At 45.5% G+C, this 16,926-nt stretch overlaps 1 protein-coding gene across 2 annotated transcripts in view; it reads right to left on the bottom strand.

The window, feature by feature from the left end:
- Positions 1 to 16,926, bottom strand: part of ITGA3 (integrin subunit alpha 3) — a 103,382-nt gene that overhangs the window by 34,191 nt on the left and 52,265 nt on the right. For both annotated transcript variants that reach the window (XM_033918180.1, XM_033918181.1), the window contains exons 5-12: positions 16,353 to 16,439; positions 13,585 to 13,801; positions 9,687 to 9,880; positions 8,935 to 9,023; positions 8,661 to 8,797; positions 8,217 to 8,300; positions 7,907 to 7,974; positions 6,737 to 6,873 (exon numbers count right to left, since the gene is read on the bottom strand). In XM_033918180.1, coding sequence (XP_033774071.1) covers positions 6,737 to 6,873; positions 7,907 to 7,974; positions 8,217 to 8,300; positions 8,661 to 8,797; positions 8,935 to 9,023; positions 9,687 to 9,880; positions 13,585 to 13,801; positions 16,353 to 16,439 — 1,013 coding nt within the window. The remainder of the gene's footprint in view (positions 1 to 6,736; positions 6,874 to 7,906; positions 7,975 to 8,216; positions 8,301 to 8,660; positions 8,798 to 8,934; positions 9,024 to 9,686; positions 9,881 to 13,584; positions 13,802 to 16,352; positions 16,440 to 16,926) is intronic.

Here is a 16,926-nt window from a genome sequence, read left to right as displayed (position 1 = left end):
CCCTGAAACTGGCTCATCTAATGGGAATTCCTTCTGCCGTGATCAGGCAAGGGAGTTGGTGGGTATGTCTACAAAACTTGCTTGTGGACATTTTTATTTTTGAAAATGGGCAAAAAAGGTAGACGTCCTAAGGACCAAAACTTATACCTAGCTCATTTTCAAAAATTTGGCAGCTTTGAAAATGGACATTTTTCCTGCTTGGTTTGTGGACATCTTGCACAAAATGTCTAACCTCAGACCTCAGCCCCTCACAATGTCTTGTACATTCAAGCCTGGAACGTCCAAACATCCAGATTCACCCGGACATGTCCTCTTTTTAGAGGACTTTCCAGGGGTCTGGACGGCACTTTGTCTGGGTTTTGAAAAGCACCTAGATCAAGGCCATGTCTGAAGGACATCTGCGCCTGCATGGATGCAACGTGGTGATGTCACACGCATCCCCAAAGAGAGGGACAGATTCTTCAATCTTTCGAAAAATAAAAGAACAAGAGGGCACTCAGAAAAGTTGAAAGGGGACAGATTCAAAACGAATGCTAGGAAGTTTTTCTTTACCCAACGTGTGGTGGACACCTGGAATGCGCTTCCAGAGTATGTAATAGGGCAGAGTACGGTACTGGGGTTCAAGAAAGGATTGGACAATTTCCTGCTGGAAAAGGGGATAGAGGGGTATAGATAGAGGATTACTGCACAGGTCCTGGACCTGTTGGGCCACCGCGTGAGCGGACTGCTGGGCATGATGGACCTCAGGTCTGACCCAGCGGAGGCATTGCTTATGTTCTTATGTTCTTATGGAGCCGGGTTAGGGGGGCGGAACAGAACAGAGCCAGCGTCCTCTTTTTTTTTTAGGCAAAATCTGGTAACCCTGCTACAGAAGAACTAGATAAATGATTTGCAGTAGTTTCCAAGTTTCCAAGTTTATTAAAAATTTTATTAAACGCTTATCATATTCTAAGCGTTTTACAAAGATAAAATGGAGGGAACAAACAACGATTAACGTAACATAATGTGAATAGACTTACAATACGAACAAAAGGAAGGAGGGGAGAACTACAATATTTATAAGAAAAGTAGACATAAGGGGAAAACAATAAGTGCAATAAGCGAGAGAACCTATATGGCCTATACGGGAAAATCAACAAAGACGAGAATGACAAGAGTTTCCGTGTGAGGAACTTAGTGAGCTGGGGTTAGAATTTTAAACTGTACGTGAAAGTGACAATGAAAGCTGATGAAACCAGATCGGTAGCATGGAATGTTGCTACTCCTTGGGTTTTGGCCAAGTACTAGTGACCTGGATTGGCCGCCGTGAGAACGGGCTACTGGGTTTGATGGACCATTGGTTGGAGCCAGTAAGGCTATTCTTACGTTCTTATGCAAAATGATGGGCTTCACCAAGGATACGAACAGCAGTATTTTGGCCTGTTCAAAGTTTGGTTTTTGATAAGAACGTTAGGCATAAGAACGCACAGGCCTCAGCGTCAACAAGGGGATGAACTGAGCCAATGGTTTTTATTTATTTAAAAATGTATATACCGCATAAATACTATGCGGTTTACAAAATTACATGCATACATATTAAAAATACTAAAACATGTTTCGACAGAACAAACACAATAAAACATTAACAGTCGTATTATTGAAACGTTTTTTCAAATTCATCCAATAAGATGGAAGGAAATCCCAGAAAAACATTTACAGGATGGTAAGGCTTCAGCAGCACATAGCATTAGCACATGAAGGCATTAACAAACTAAGACCATACCACAGAGGAAATTCGGGGTAAGAAAGGAGTTGAGACAAGAGTCAAAGGTCACTCTCAGATATTAAAAAAAAACAAACACCTCAGAGAGGGGCGGGGGCATTCCTTAGCAAGAAGAGAGAAGCAGGGAGGGAAGCCTGATCTCTTATCCACAATGGAAGGATTACGAGATAACTGATTAACCTAAATCCACTCATCAATTAGATCAAGACAACTCTGATGGGCTCAGAAATCTGGGCTATACGGATCCCTCTTGAAATCATAAATATAAAATCATATGACCAATTCTTGTATTAGGTTTGCTAGGGGCTTGTCTCTCCCCCACCAGTCTCCACAAAATTCTTCAAGGGGGGGAGGGCGCAGCTGGTACCTGTAAAGTCTCCCGACCAGCACCGAGCCTAAATGCAGTCTGCGCTCATGCTCTTCATAAGAACATAAGAACAGCCTTACAGGGTCAGACCAATGGTCCATCAAGTCCAGTAGCCAGATCAAAACCCAAGGAGTAGCAACATTCCATGCTACCAATGCAGGTCAAGCAGTGGCTTCCCCCGTGTCTTTCTCAATAACAGACTATGGCCTTTTCCTCCCAGGTGAGCAGACTCCCAGGGGCCGAACCTGAGCCCATCCAAGTTTTAGGGCAGCTTCTTCAAGGCAGAGATGTCCCAAGACTACTGGAAACATCTACAGCACCCAAAGCCTCAAAATAATGCCAGATAAAACCCCAAAATAAGAAATTTAAATAGAGGAGATGAAAAAGACATCTTTTCAACTCGCTTGCAGAAGGAAAAAAATGAAGTGCCTGGTGATGCAAGGAGGCGGAGTTGAACAAGTAGATGATGCCTTCTGCATTCCTTGTGGGTGAAGATGCACTACCCAAAGGTTCAAGACTCATGTGCGTTTTGCACTGGAATCAAAATTTAGAGACCATCCCAGTTAGGGTTACCAGCTGTCCAGATTTACCCAGATGTGTCCTCAGTTTAGAATATTGTCCGGGTGTCTGGATGGATTTTTAAAACCCAGAAGTTTGTCTGGGTTTTGGAAGGCCCCCAGCTCTGACAAGAGCTTGGAGCTGCATCTGGAGAGCCTCTGAGCATTCATGGATGTGATGACGTCATGAGCACACATGCATTTCATCGTGTCTCATTCACGCATGCTCGGAGGACTTCTAGCTGCGGCCCCGAGCTCAGGGAAGAAGAGACGAGGTTTGTGTGGGGGCGGGACTGAGGTGGAAAAGGTCCTCTTTTTTGCTTCAACAAATCCGGTTAACCTTAAGCCCAGTGGTTCAACAGAGGCAGCTCTCAAAACCCCCACAACGAATAACGACCTCACTATTTGGGAATTGATTGTAGAATGGCCTAGAAGCTTATCATATTCTTCTTAGGATTAAGGTTCCAGCCTACCAAGAAACAGTAACAATTCTGCTTGCTCCGTTTGCTTACTATTCCAGTTCACTGTTATTTACTAAAGCAAGATAACCACAACAGTTGAATCTTTTTACTTATCCTTTAATGCAGTGTCTCAAGCTTAATCCAAAGAAGAATATGATAAGCTTCTAGGCCATTCTACAATCAATTCCCAAATAGTGAGGTCGTTATTCGTTGTGGGAGTTTCCAGATTGCCTCACTTTTCATCTTCATTCTTGCTTTAGTGATTGCAGCTCTCAAAACCCCCAAGTGGACTCTTATCCATCACTCAGTAGCGACGCCTAGTGGTGAAACTCACCATTCACATCAACCAAGTCTGTAGTTCCCCCTCTGAAAACTGAGGCAAGGAAAATCACTAGGTAGTTACAGATGAAGACTCTTCTCAACCCAGTTACATTTGAACTAGAAATCCAAAGGGATTGGGAAAGGGTAGGAGGAACTGCCACTCCCAACCCAATAAGCCTATCTTTATAAGAACTTAATAAGGGTCTGTAACCTCATCGTAGAAGCTTTATTAAATTCTCTCTCCTGAAAAACACAAAGCTCTTGAAACAAAAACTTGGATGTAATTCACTTCACTGAAGGTTTGATTTTGATTTTCAAACAGAAAAAGAAGCTACTGTGTATACAAGCACATTAATCCTTGCAGTCTGAGTTTTCTTTTGGACAAGAACTGGCAAAAGCAATACACAAAGAAATTGAACAAATATTATTTTAAAAAAAGATTCCAAATTTGGTCTTCTGGAAAGCGGCTGTTCTGTAATGTATACTTTGAAAGCAAAGCAATATCCCCAAATATGCTACTCAGGATAATATTCAGATAGAAATAAAATATAGAAACACAGCAGCTTCCTTCAGCCTTCCTTAAAAGGAGCATTCTTTATGCCTGACCTTAAACTTATTTGCTTTTTTCATTTAATTTTTGACTTTCTTCCTGACCTCCACGTGATAGCCAACAGGGGCTTAATGTTCCATTATTCACCAAGAGGTGGGGCTATAAACTCTTTTAATAGAGTGCATGTTGGCAGCCATTTTTTAAATAGAGCTACCCAAAGTAATTCTTAAGATGATTTTCCTCCCAAATCTCTTAATTCCAACAATTCAAAAGAATTGGCCATCTTACCCAGCTTGAGGGGTAGTGTCTCACACCATACCTTGTTTACAATGCCCAAAAGCAATATTTTGGTTGGTGTCGTTGCTTTACATGTGAATAACTGATCCTTCACGTTACTGTTACGAATCCTTATTAATCATATGTAAGCTGCAATGATTGCTGATAATTGCAGGGTATAAGAAACAGTATGATATAGAATTGAAGCCAGGAAAGGAAAGTCTCTTCTGTTTTTCTTATTGCCTGGAATATGCAAGAAAGGTTTTCGCTGTAACCAGTAAAAATAACACACTCAACAAGTGTGTTGAGAAGGGGTTTTTTTTGTGACTCTTTCTAGTTCAAAGTTGGAAAAATGAAGAATTTCCCACCGTATCCTTTAAATTTGTATTGTATTTCTGAGAAATCTGAAGGTTTTTTGGTAGGTGGGTGGGAGGGAGGAGATTTTCTGCCAGTATCTACAGATAACTTAGTGATATGTGAAGCTGGTCTTCTGCGCCCTAGGCTGGCCAGGGATACTACAGATCAAATAAGAAAAGGAAATTCTCAACAAAAGATAGGAAGCCAGCCATAAAAGTTCCGGCAATCACATGAAAGGGATAACGGAAGCATTTATTAGTGACTTGATATGGCCATGTTGCATCCTGATGTCTGCATCAGGGGTCAGCTAGTGCACACGCAGTCACACTGCTTCAAGGAAGTAAGGAAGAAGTAGGGAATTACAGGCCGGTAAGTCTGACTTCTGTGGTAAGCAAATTAATGGAAATGCTTTTAAAACGGAGAATGGTCAAGTTTCTGGAATCCTGTAGATTACAGGACCGGAGGTAGGTCTTGTCAGACAAATCTGATCAATTTCTTTGACGAGGTGACCAGAAAATTGGATAGAGAGTGTTAGATGTGGTGTATTTAGATTTTAGAAAAGCCTTTGACAGTGTAGCACACGGATGGCTAATAAATAAACTGAGTGCCCTCGGAATGGGTCTCAAAGTAACAGGCTGGGTCAGGAACTGGTTGTGTGGAAGGCGACAGAGGTTAATAATCAATGGAGATTGCTCTGAGCAAAGGATGTTACCAGTGGTGTGCCTCAAGGTTCTGTTCTTGCTGAATAGTTGTTGGGTATAATTTGCCTCTTTGCTGATGATACCAAAGTCTGCAATAGAGTAGACATGCCGGATGGTGTGAATAACATGAAGAAAGACCTGGCGAAGCTTGAAGAATGTTCTGAAATTTGGCAGCTAAAATTTAATGCAAGATCATGCATTTGTGTTGCAAAAACCTGAGGGAATGGTACAGTTTACGAGGTGAAGAACTTATGTGCACGACAGAAGAGCGTGACCTGGGTGTGATTGTATGTGATGATCTTAAGGTGACCAAACAGGTTGAAAAGCTAGAAGGATGCTATGTTGCATAGGGAGAGGAATGGCCAGGAGGAAAAAGGAGGTATTGATGCCTCTGTATAAGACTCTGGTGAGACCTCATTTAGAATATTGTGTACAATTCTGGAGGCTGCATCTTCAAACAGATATAAAAAGGATGGAGTCAATCCAGAGGAAGGTTACTAAAATGGTACGTGGTCTTCGTGATAAGGCGTATGGGGACAGATTTAAAGATCTCAATCTGTATACTTTGGAGGAAAGAGGGGAGATATGATAAGAGACGTTTAAATACCTATGTAATTAAATGTGCATGAGTCAAGTCTCTTTCATTTGAAAGGAAGCTCTGGAATGAGAGGGCATAGGATGAAGTTAAGAGGCGATCTAAGGAAATCTAAGGAAATACTTTTTTTACGGAAAGGATGGTAGATGTGTGGAATAGTGTCCCGGAAGAGGTGGTGGAAACAGAGATTCAAGAGGGCCTGGGATAGGCACGTGTGATCTCTCAGAGAGAGAAAGAGATAATGGTTACTGTGGATGGGCAGACTAGATGGGCCTTTTGGCCTTTATCTGCTGTCATGTTTCTATGTTTCTGGGAAGCATCAATTCAGTGTACAAAGAGGGTAAATCACTAGTGCTCTAAATGTGTGCCACTGCACACTAGTGACATCTAATGGCTAGATTTAGGGCCCAGAACCACATGGCTCGATGAAATCCAGGTATGTGGCTGGCTGCTGAGGACCAGGCTAAGTTAAAGTTGGGAAGGGATAAGAAAAGAAAAGACATCCTGTGACTTAGATGCTGTTTGAGTTCCTGGTAGTAAAAAAAAGATTCCTCGAGCCTAAACACAGAGTTCCCCATCTTCCATCCCCCCCCCCAGGAACCCACAAAGCTGCTTAAAAAGAACAGCCATGATGCATATTTTTAAGTTATATCTGCATGCTTGATCTGTGAGCTGGGATAATTGCATCTCGTCTCGCTTTAGGGACTTTGAGGTCCAGAGCTGAGGCATGAGAAGCACAGCTGAAACTGAAAATTCATCTGCTCTCACGGTCACACGCAGGATACTCACCACCAGCAGAAGCTTGATGGTCTGGCATTTGGTGTCTGGCATGGAGAAATAACCCTGATATACCGGAGAGTGGCTCCCAGCAAACCGGACCCTCACCGGACGACGCTCTCTGTCTGCTTCGAGGGTATACGCCAGTGCTGCATGTGGAGAAAAAGAAAAGTCTAGTCCTGGATAGACCACTGCAGAGTTAACAGAAGAGATGGAAGGTGGGAGCAGGAACCACAGAAAAACATGTTTCAGAAATGGGTTCCAGAGAACCTGAATCATCTTATTCCCAAAGGGCTCCCAGCATTACCATCAATGATGAAGGGGGGGAGGGGGAGGACAGAATACTTTAACACAGCTCATGGAAGTGACAATCCTTTAATTCTAGATGGGGCTGTACATGGTATGTGATGGAATAGCCAAAACATGAACAGCCCTTCATGTCCGGCGTTTTTAATCTCATGCAAGGTGACCCACAAAAGGGCAGTGACTGGGCCTGGGATGCCATCAGTGATTATCATAACAACCCGCCCCTCCATTTCACCACATCTATATACCGAGAAGCTCTGGAAATCATTTCAATTAAGGGGGGCTCAGGAGAGGTATAATGCTTTAAAATCAATTATGGAGGTTTCCTGGGGAGGGGTAGCAGAAAATAACCCCCCCCATAGCTTAACAGACTGTTCCAGCAGTCAAGATAAAATCTGCTTTATTCTGAAACTAGAGAAAGTCTATGGCTAGGATAATATTCCCTTTGGGTGTGTTCTGAATCATTGAGGGCTGGGGGGGGGGCAGAGACATCCCCCCTGCCCCTTCCACTCTTCAAGAAGAGAGACTAATACTCAGAGATCTTGGACACCTCTCCTTCAGCTCTTGGGGAGTTTACAGCCCCACCAACAAGTTTCAAGTTTATTAGGATTTTTATATACCGCCTATCAAGGTTATCTAAGCGGTTATACAATCAGGTACTCTAGCATTTTCCCTATCTGTCCCGGTGGGCTCACAATCTATCTAACGTACCCGGGACTCTGGAAGATTAAGTGACTTGCCCAGGGTCACAAGGAGCAGCACGGGATTTGAACCCACAACCTCAGGGTGCTGAGGCTGTAGCTTCAACCACTGCGCCACACACTCCTCAACCTCTCCCATACGGGTTCATTCCTTTGCCATCTGCCGCCTACTTACTGATATTCTTCTTATAGTTGGTATTCCCTGTGCTCAGCGTGTAGGAAAAACACACGGTGACATCAATGCTAAGAGAAAATAAAAACAAACATGTGAAAACAGGGGTAAAGAGAGAATGAGCAAGAGAAATATTGAAAAAGATAAACGACAGAGGAGGTAAGGGAAGCACCACAGAACACAGGGAACCGCCTGGGCACAGCCAGCTGTAGGGATTAAAGACCCAGCGTCCCCCACCCTAGAACTTGCTCCTGATGCGGTCCGGTTCGTTCTTTGCACATGCGGGGAGCCTCCGCCTGGCGCTGGTTCTTACCAGGAGTCCGGGGTGCAGATACTGGGATCCACAACTGTGGGAGAGACTTCAAGGGAGTGGCGGACATTGATCACAGGGCGGGACCTGAACATGGAAGGCGAGAAAGGATGGACATAATAATCAAAAGGAATACAACCACCAACACCACCACCATCACCCACCCTTCGTCCTCATATTAGAGCACAGTATATAGTTCAATATTTCAAAGCTCCCTTCCTCCAGCAAGACAGGCAGCAATAAGACTACATCCCTCGTTTCACTGCTAAAATATGCCCTGCAGTGAACCACTCACTAATGCCTTCCCCCTCTCAATAGTATGGGCCACTCATCAAACTGTCAAGTGCTCCCCCTTATTCTCATCCTCCTCCCCAAATGTATGCCCTTTCCCTCTGCACAAGAGCGCCCACCCCCCAGCCCTATAGAGTGGGGCTGAGAACATCCTACCTGAGCAGAGCGATGCGATTTGCCAGGCTCCCCACCAGCAGGTCTGGGTAGGAATTATCATCCACATCAAGGCCCCCGCTGAGAGAATACCCAAAGGTCTGGATCTCAGAGTCCCCCAGCTCACGCCCATCGATCACCTGCAGAGGTAAAAGAGAAAACGGCTTCAGAGGGAGCAAAGGACAGCCTCAAGCGCTCCAGGAATCCGTGAAAGTGATCTGATATAGTTATATATGGCTGTTATACTGATACCCATGACCAGAAGGAGGGCTCTTACCTGCCGTGGTTTTTCTATGAGTCCCTGGGAACTACTGTGGAATATGTAAACCTTCCCAGATCCTTCAAAGGGGGCTCCGACAGCAATATCTGCAAACACGCACAAAAACAGAGGAGAGGATTAGAACCAAGAGACTGCAGAGGGCTGGGAGAGTAGAAAAGACAACTGCGAATAAGATAGAGAGACGGGGGAAGAGATGAGACAGACCATGCAATAAGGGAATGAGAAGATCCAGAAAAGAGGCACTGAAGAGTCAGTGTCAAATTTAGAAGCTCTAAATGGAAGGATGTTTCTATAACGAAGCCTGACTCTCCTCCCAGCTTGCTGCCTCAAATGGTACCATGCAGAAAATACCAGGAGTTTGACATCTTGCGTGGAACTCCTGCTCCTCAGGTCATCTGAGAAGGGGGAACATGTGAAGGTTGTGAATACAGCCCCCAGGGTAGGGTGAGGTAGTGTGGGGTCATTGAGGTCATGGGAGTGGCATGAAGAAGGTTAGCTCAGGGTGATCACTACAATGACCCAGCTGGAATATGGTTTTGGTGGGGGGGCACACAGGTGGAAGGGATATTAAAATGAAGGCTTCTGCCTTCCATTTCCATCCATTTATCATTCAATTTTCATAAGAAGCACCCCTTTGAATGTTCTTCATGAACAGAGACCCTCCCCATCCCTTTTGGAAGGTAAAATTGAGACTCAGCTCTTCTACTTCACCCCCCCAAGTGCTCCTATTGTAAGAGTCCTCTTGGTACCTTCAAAGCCATCCTGGTTCACATCCCCAATGTTGGCCACTGCAAAGCCAAAGGCAGAGTCACTGGGGCCCTTCAGCATCAGAGCCGATTCATTTTGGAAGGACCCAGCCTCGTTCATATAGACATACACGGCACCCCCAATCTCCTCCTTCCGGTCAAAGTAAAAGGGAGCCCCAATGAGCAAGTCCTGCCACCTTCCAAAACAAAGAGAGAAGAATAAGGCTTATCTCCTGACCAGGAGCTCCCCCTCTCCCTAAAAAGAGGGATGGGAGGTCATGTCTTTCTTTTGGTCTTCCATGTAGAGAGGTGCACAGTTTCTGGAACCATGACCCCCCTCCCCCCCATATCCCAAGCTCATAAACTCTAAGGAAGGGTCATCATAAGAGAAAAACATTGATGCTCCAGAAGATCTCTCGGCCCTTTCCTCTATAAGCTACACTGCTCAGTTGCTTTCTATTGGCTGCAAATAGATTACATGGGATTCACAACCCACAACGGACTATAGAAATTAATAAATAAATAATATTAAAGAGTGAGGCTGCTGAAAACAAAAGGCCTGTGTAACCGATGTTCTGAACCACAAATGAAAACCAGTCAATAGAGCTAAAGGCTGCTATATGTTAAAAAATGCACACGTAATACAAAATATACACATCTGTAGAGGAAATGTGTAACGATACAAATCCAGGTATGTAGATGTGTATATTTTGTATTACGTGTGCATTTTTTAACATATAGCAGCCTTTAGCTCTATTGACTGGTTTTCATTTGTGGTTCAGAACATCGGTTCCACAGTCTTTTTGTTTGGGATTTTCCTTCTTCCTGTGGAATTTTGTGTGTGCTGATTCCAGCCTCTCCCTCCTTTCCATGCACATTTCTGTCCTCTGCAAGTTTCCCAGAACACCGTGCACATAAAGGTCATTTTCTCTCTCTTTTATTCTGGTTTCAGGACCATCTAATCAGCTTCTTTATTGTCATAAAGGGGCACCCAACCCATATTAACGGAAGGATGATCCCATGGATAAAAGATAAATTGATTTCACACTTCAAATATTTCCCATCTTGCTGGCAGCCAAGTTTTTAAAGTCAAATACATTCTTTTGTGTGCACTGCCAAGCAATAATGTGTTTAAAATTTACCGACATATTCCTATTATTAGCCTTTAGCTCTGTCTATTGACTCCTGGATTTTGAAGTTTCTTTAATGCCCTTTTTATCACCCAATTTCTTACAGAGAAACTGGCCTTCTACGATCATCAGACCTGTGTGCATGTGGCTGCCTGTCCGTCTCAAAATTTCCAGCACCCATGCCACAGTGCCTGGGCATCCCTGGCACATGCCTTCCTCTGCTCTTGATGCCCCAACACTTCACTCCCTTCCCCTTTTTACAAAACCACAAAAGCGGTTTTTAGTGCAGGCTGGCACACTGAATGCGCTGAACCCGAATACTCAAGAGTTCCTATGAGCGTCGGGAGCAGTGCAGAGCATTCAGTGCACTGGCCTGCACTAAAAACAGTTCCGTGGGTTTGTAAAAAGGGGGAGGGGATAGTCTTTTCAGATCAGCCACAATCTCGGAAATCTGAACATTCTGAAAGCTGCTCTGCCTTCGTTTGGTTGTCATAACCACATGCCAGTTTCTGTACTAATTTCTATCACTGTGCACATACATTTTAGATGACTAGAGGGCACCATTGTTCTAAGTGATGCGGGAGGCCACCTCCAGTCCTACCAGTAGGGGGTGCTGTTTTGCTATCACATTTCCAATCAAAGGAGTAACCTTTTCAAAATTATTGGGGGTGCTAAATCCAAAGGAAATTACCCCTCCTTGGACACAGTTGAAGGCCTAGATTCACTAAGCTTACCGATCGTGTACCAATCGGTTTGCGACCCCGACCCGATTCACTAACCTCATGGCCGATCTGATTCCGATCCGCGCATGCAATTGAGGGGAAATGGCATTCAAAGTAGGAAGGACACGATTCACTAAACTTGTTCAGGAACACCGACAGGGCTCACTGATCAAAAAAGAAGCAACTGCTGGGGATCAGTCGCTCACTACCTTTCCTGCTTTCTGCCGACTTCTCCTGCCCTTCCCCTGCAGTGCGAGCCTGTGGGTTTAAAGTGGGTTAAAACCACAGGCTCGCAAAGTATTAAAAAAGTAGAAAAGAAAAAAAAAAACCCAGCTCGCAACTCTGTAAGCATGCGCAGACCATCTACAGACAAAGAAGATGGTCTGCGCATGCTTCAGGATCGCTCACTAGCGATCCATGTGGTCGGTGGGGGGGGGAGGGCTTTCCTCCAATCGCCTCCATTTGCATGCTGACCCTTGGTGAATTCGTCAGCCTGCTGCGGATCGGCCAAGATGGGGCAGGTTAGTGAATGTAGCCCAAAGAGTTTGCTCAATATTGCGAGTGAATTGAGCATGTGTAAGGGGTTCCAGCGTCAAGGGGGAGGAGTTGCTTGGTGGCAAATTTCTTTGGCTGGCGGGGCTTTGGCATCCCCATCAGCTATTAAACAGGTGCTGCAGGAGACCTGAGCCCGAAGTCGGAGTGAGGGTGGGGACCAGGGCCTCAAGGCCCCTCATGGCTAAGCTACTGAGTGTGGCACCTACTTTCCTTTATAAAATACTATGCGAACAGGTAAAATACACACCTATAATTGAAGCCACCACTGAGTGTTTGTATCTAAATGCCAGAGATATGGGTGTGTAACTTTCAGCAGTCTAAGTTATGCATATAAATGAGCCCCATCTATTTAAGATATATACATATGTGCAGAACAGTGACGTAGTAAAGAGGGGTGGGAGCGAAGGCACCCATCCTCCTCTCCGCCCCCCACTCCTTTCCTGCTCCCCTCCCCACTACCTCCCTTCCCCTATACCTCTATAATGTTCCTGGTGCATGCAGTAACCCCGACCTGTTGTTGCACCAGCATCGGCTCTTCTGCTGATGTCACTTCCTGGACCCGCCCCTAGGAAGTGACATCAGAGGAAGAGCCGGTGCTGCCAGGGACGTTACAGAGACACGGGGGAAGGGAAGCGGACTGCGGTAGGAGAGGGCAGGGGAAGAGAATATGGAGGAGGGGGCGGGGAGAGGCACCACCGCCCTCGCTACATCACTGGATTTATGCATATGTACAGGATAACTCTGAAGAACTCACAGACATGCATTCGGTTCTTGGATTTAATTGCCCACTTTATAAAAATGTCCTGTGTCCGTCTGTGTTGAACACCTGAGACACCCGGGTGCCTCTTCTAAAACGCAAGCAGCTCAGAATCCTCTCGTTTGCTCAGAAGAAGCAGCCTTGCAGAAATTAAGGGACCGATATTCAGGGTGCTTTACGTGGGCAGAACAGTCTCCCGCCCACTTAATCCATGCTGAGCTTACTGGACGCCAAAATTCAATAATAGCTAATGGCAGAGCCGCTGAACATTGGCTCTGACCGCCCGCAGTACAAGGCTGGCGAGTGAGGAACTTGGAAGTCATGTGTCACTGATGATATTCAGTCCCTAATGGGGAAGAATCAACTGCAAAAAAAAAAAAAGCAGGCCTAACTTTGCCTGGTTAGGTATGCAGACGCTGGCACTGAATATTAAGTCAGCACTCCATAACTTATGGGTCCACCGAACACCCAGGCATTCAGATATGGTCTGGCATTGGATAGCTGGGTCTAATTCAGCCCGTGGTCATCACATTCTTTAACACCACTGACCACCACAGGTTGAATATCGCCTGGCATGCTGCTGTTTCTCAGGGTCCTGCAAAGACTTGCATTATGGGTAAAAATGCCACCATTGATCCTTTGGAAATGCAGGAGTTAGAGCTCAATTTTCTAACGTCATACAAAGATTTAACACAACTCAGCAACAAGGTTGGAGGTTTAACAGCAACTCAGCTCACCCATCGTTGTTGAGGTCAGCTAAGGCAATGGAGCTGCCAAAATAAGACCCCACCTGTTCCCCTCCTAAAAGCACGCTGCTGAGTAGGTCAGTTGTGTGGTTGGTGGGGCTGAAGGTCATCAGGTAAACAGCCCCCTTGTGCTCCCATCGAGGGGCGCCTGCCAGCACCGTGCCCTGATTCTTATACAGGACTCCACTGCCCATCTGAATGGAGTATCCTGAAAGAAAGCAAGAGAGAGGATGATTGGGACTCGGGACCTTCACTGAAGGCAACACGAGCCATGCAACTGAGCAACATAGAAAAAAAGTAATAGTTAGAGGGGACAAAAGAGACGAGGCTGTCTGGGGATGGGACTGCAGGCAGAACAGAGCGGGGCCGGGGAGGAACATGGAAGGCCATGTATGCAGGTTTGCCCTACGTTAAATATGGTAACCCCACTGGACCAACTCTGTCTTGAGTGTGCTGCTAAAAATAGATCCTTTTGAAGGTAATCATTAGGCTGCAACACATCATTCCAGACCTTAACTCTGCAATGAGAGGGCATAGGATGAAGTTAAGAGGTGATAGGCTCCGGAGTAGTCTGAGGAAATACTTTTTTACGGAAAGGGTGGTAGATGTGTGGAACAGTCTCCCGGAAGAGGTGGTGGAGACAGAAACTGTGTCTGAATTCAAGAAAGCCTGGGATAGGCACGTGGGATCTCTGAGAGAGGAAAGAGATAATGGTTACTGTGGATGGGCCTTTTGGCCTTTATCTGCCATCATGCTTCTATGTTACCAATGATTATCTTAAAGCAGGTAAGAATTTGGATGTCTTTTTTAACAGTGGTTCAAAAAGTGAGTTATTCATGTACACTAGGTCCCTGTCCCTAGAGGCTCACAAACTGTCTGTATCTGAGGCAGTGGAGGGTTATATGATTTGCCCAAGACCACAAGGCGTGGGATTTCCTGGTTCAGCCCCCCTTGCTCTAACATTATCATGATCTATGATCTGAAGGGAAAACAGATGTACTAGGCTATTCCTTCTCTCTGTGGAAAACACTCAGAGCCAGATTCTGTAACTGGGTGCCTAAAAAACTAAGCGCCTACAGTTAGGTACACATTTCATGTCAATCGCACTTAGGCGCCCATTACAGAATCGGGCTTAACTAAAATTTAGGTGCCAGGGTTTTAAAAGTCTTCATTATAGGTGCTTGAGTACTTTAGAGAATCACGCCTAATGGTGCCCAAGTCCTTCTCTGCCTCTACACATGCTACTTTGGAGTTAGGCACCTATCTTATGTAGAATCATGCCTAATAAGATATGCCCCTATCACTCAATTAAGCTCATAATTGAAGCTAATAAACCAATTAAGTGGGGTGCCTAACTTAGGTGCTTTTTTGACACCTATCTTTAAGCGCCTTTTATAGAATTTTCCTCTATGCACCTTTTTAGAAACATAGAAACATGATGGCCGATAAAGGCCAAAAGGCCCATCTAGTCTGCCCATCTGCAGTAACCATTATCTCTTTCTCTCTCTACGAGAGATCCCTCTTCAGTTCAGACACAGTCTCTGTCTCTATCACCTCTTCTGGGAGACTGTTCCACACATCTACCACCCTTTCTGTAAAAAAGTATTTCCTCAGATTACTCCGGAGCCTATCACCTCTTAACTTCATCCTATGCCCTCTCATTGCAGAGCTTCCTTTCAAATGAAAGAGACTCGACTCATGCGCATTTACATTACGTAGGTATTTAAACATCTCTATCATATCTCCCTTCTCCCGCCTTTCTTCCAAAGTATACAGATTTAGATCTTTAAGTCTGTCCCCATACGCCTTATGACGAAGACCATGCACCATTTTAGTAGCCTTCCTCTAGACCAGTGGTTCCCAAACCTGTCCTGGGGGACCCCCAGCCAGTCAGGTTTTCAAGATATCCCTAATGAATATGCTTGAGAGAGATTTGCATACCTGTCACTTCCATTATATGCAAATCTCTCTCATGCATATTCATTAGGGATATCTTGAAAACCTGACTGGCTGGGGGTCCCCCAGGACAGGTTTGGGAACCACTGCTCTAGACTGACTCCATCCTTTTTATATCTTTTTGAAAGTGCGGCCTCCAGAATTGTACACAATATTCTAAATGAAGTCTCACCAGAGTCGTATACAGGGGAATCAATACCTCCATTTTCCTACTGGCCATACCTCTTCCTAGGCAACCTAGCATCCTTCTAGTTTTCGCAGTCACATTTAAATAAACTATGAAACTATGAATCACACCCAAGTCCCGCTCTTCTGTCGTGCACATAAGTTCTTCACTCCCTAAGCTGTACCGTTCCCTTTGGATTTTGCAGCCCAAATGTATGACCTTGCATTTCTTAGCATTACATTTTAGCTGCCAAATTTCAGACCATTCTTCAAGCTTCGCCAGGTCTGCCAACGCAAGGCAGGGCTGCGTATTCATTCAGAGTCCATGGAAGACATCGCAGGAGTTGCCACAGTAACGTATAATGTTGCCACCTGCCCCAGAAAAGGAGGCGGTCAGGGCAGTGCAGCACCTGCCTGCACTGTGATTAGGGAGGTGCTATCAGCACTGCAAACTTGCATGCTGTAGTCGTGTTTTGTCAGGTTATCAAAGGGAGCAGAAAAGCAAACAGAAGGAGTGCCCAGACTTCCAAGCTGTCGCTTAGCACGGAGGCAGAAGGTCTCGCCTAGAGACAATGGCAGAGCAAATTCAAGCTTCTGCCCCCACACCTCCTCCCACCAGCTCTCGCGTTTGATCTTACCAATGTAGATGTTGCGATGTTTCACATTGGGATAAGACAAATCTCTCATGTCCCAGGTGTTATCTCGCTGCAGCACGTAAGAAGTTCCTGCAATGGGAATAAAAATACAAAAAACTCTTTCAGTCTGCTGGACTTGACACTTGGGGGCTAGATTCACTAAAGCCCTCTTACCTGTCCGATCCTGTTCCGCTCTGTTTCCGAGTCTTGCCGGGCGACCCATTCACTAAAGGTTCCCCATGCAAATCACCTAATCGTAAACACGCCCACAAGCCTACAAGCTGAAGACCGATCGCGACGCATGCGCAGACAATCACTGATGGCTGTACGTGCGATCCCGCATGCACCGCTCTCCTGCACCAGCGGAAGAAGGGGGAAGGGTTGGGGAAATAATGGCAGGCAAGCAAGGCCTAGGTGGACTGGCTGCAGCCTCTAGAAGCCGAGGGGGGGGGGAGGGAATTGCCAGACTACGGAACTGAACACGAAACCTGCCCCGACTCTCCTGCTCTCTGCCGCCCTTCCCTGCAGTGTGAGCCCGTGGTTTTAAAGCGGGGCTGCACTGCGGGGAAGGGCGGCA

This window comes from Geotrypetes seraphini, chromosome 13, assembly GCF_902459505.1.
Source record: "Geotrypetes seraphini chromosome 13, aGeoSer1.1, whole genome shotgun sequence".
Classification (NCBI taxonomy): domain Eukaryota; kingdom Metazoa; phylum Chordata; class Amphibia; order Gymnophiona; family Dermophiidae; genus Geotrypetes; species Geotrypetes seraphini.
The sequence above is the reverse complement of the archived record's forward strand: the minus strand, read 5'-3'. Positions and strand labels throughout refer to the sequence as shown.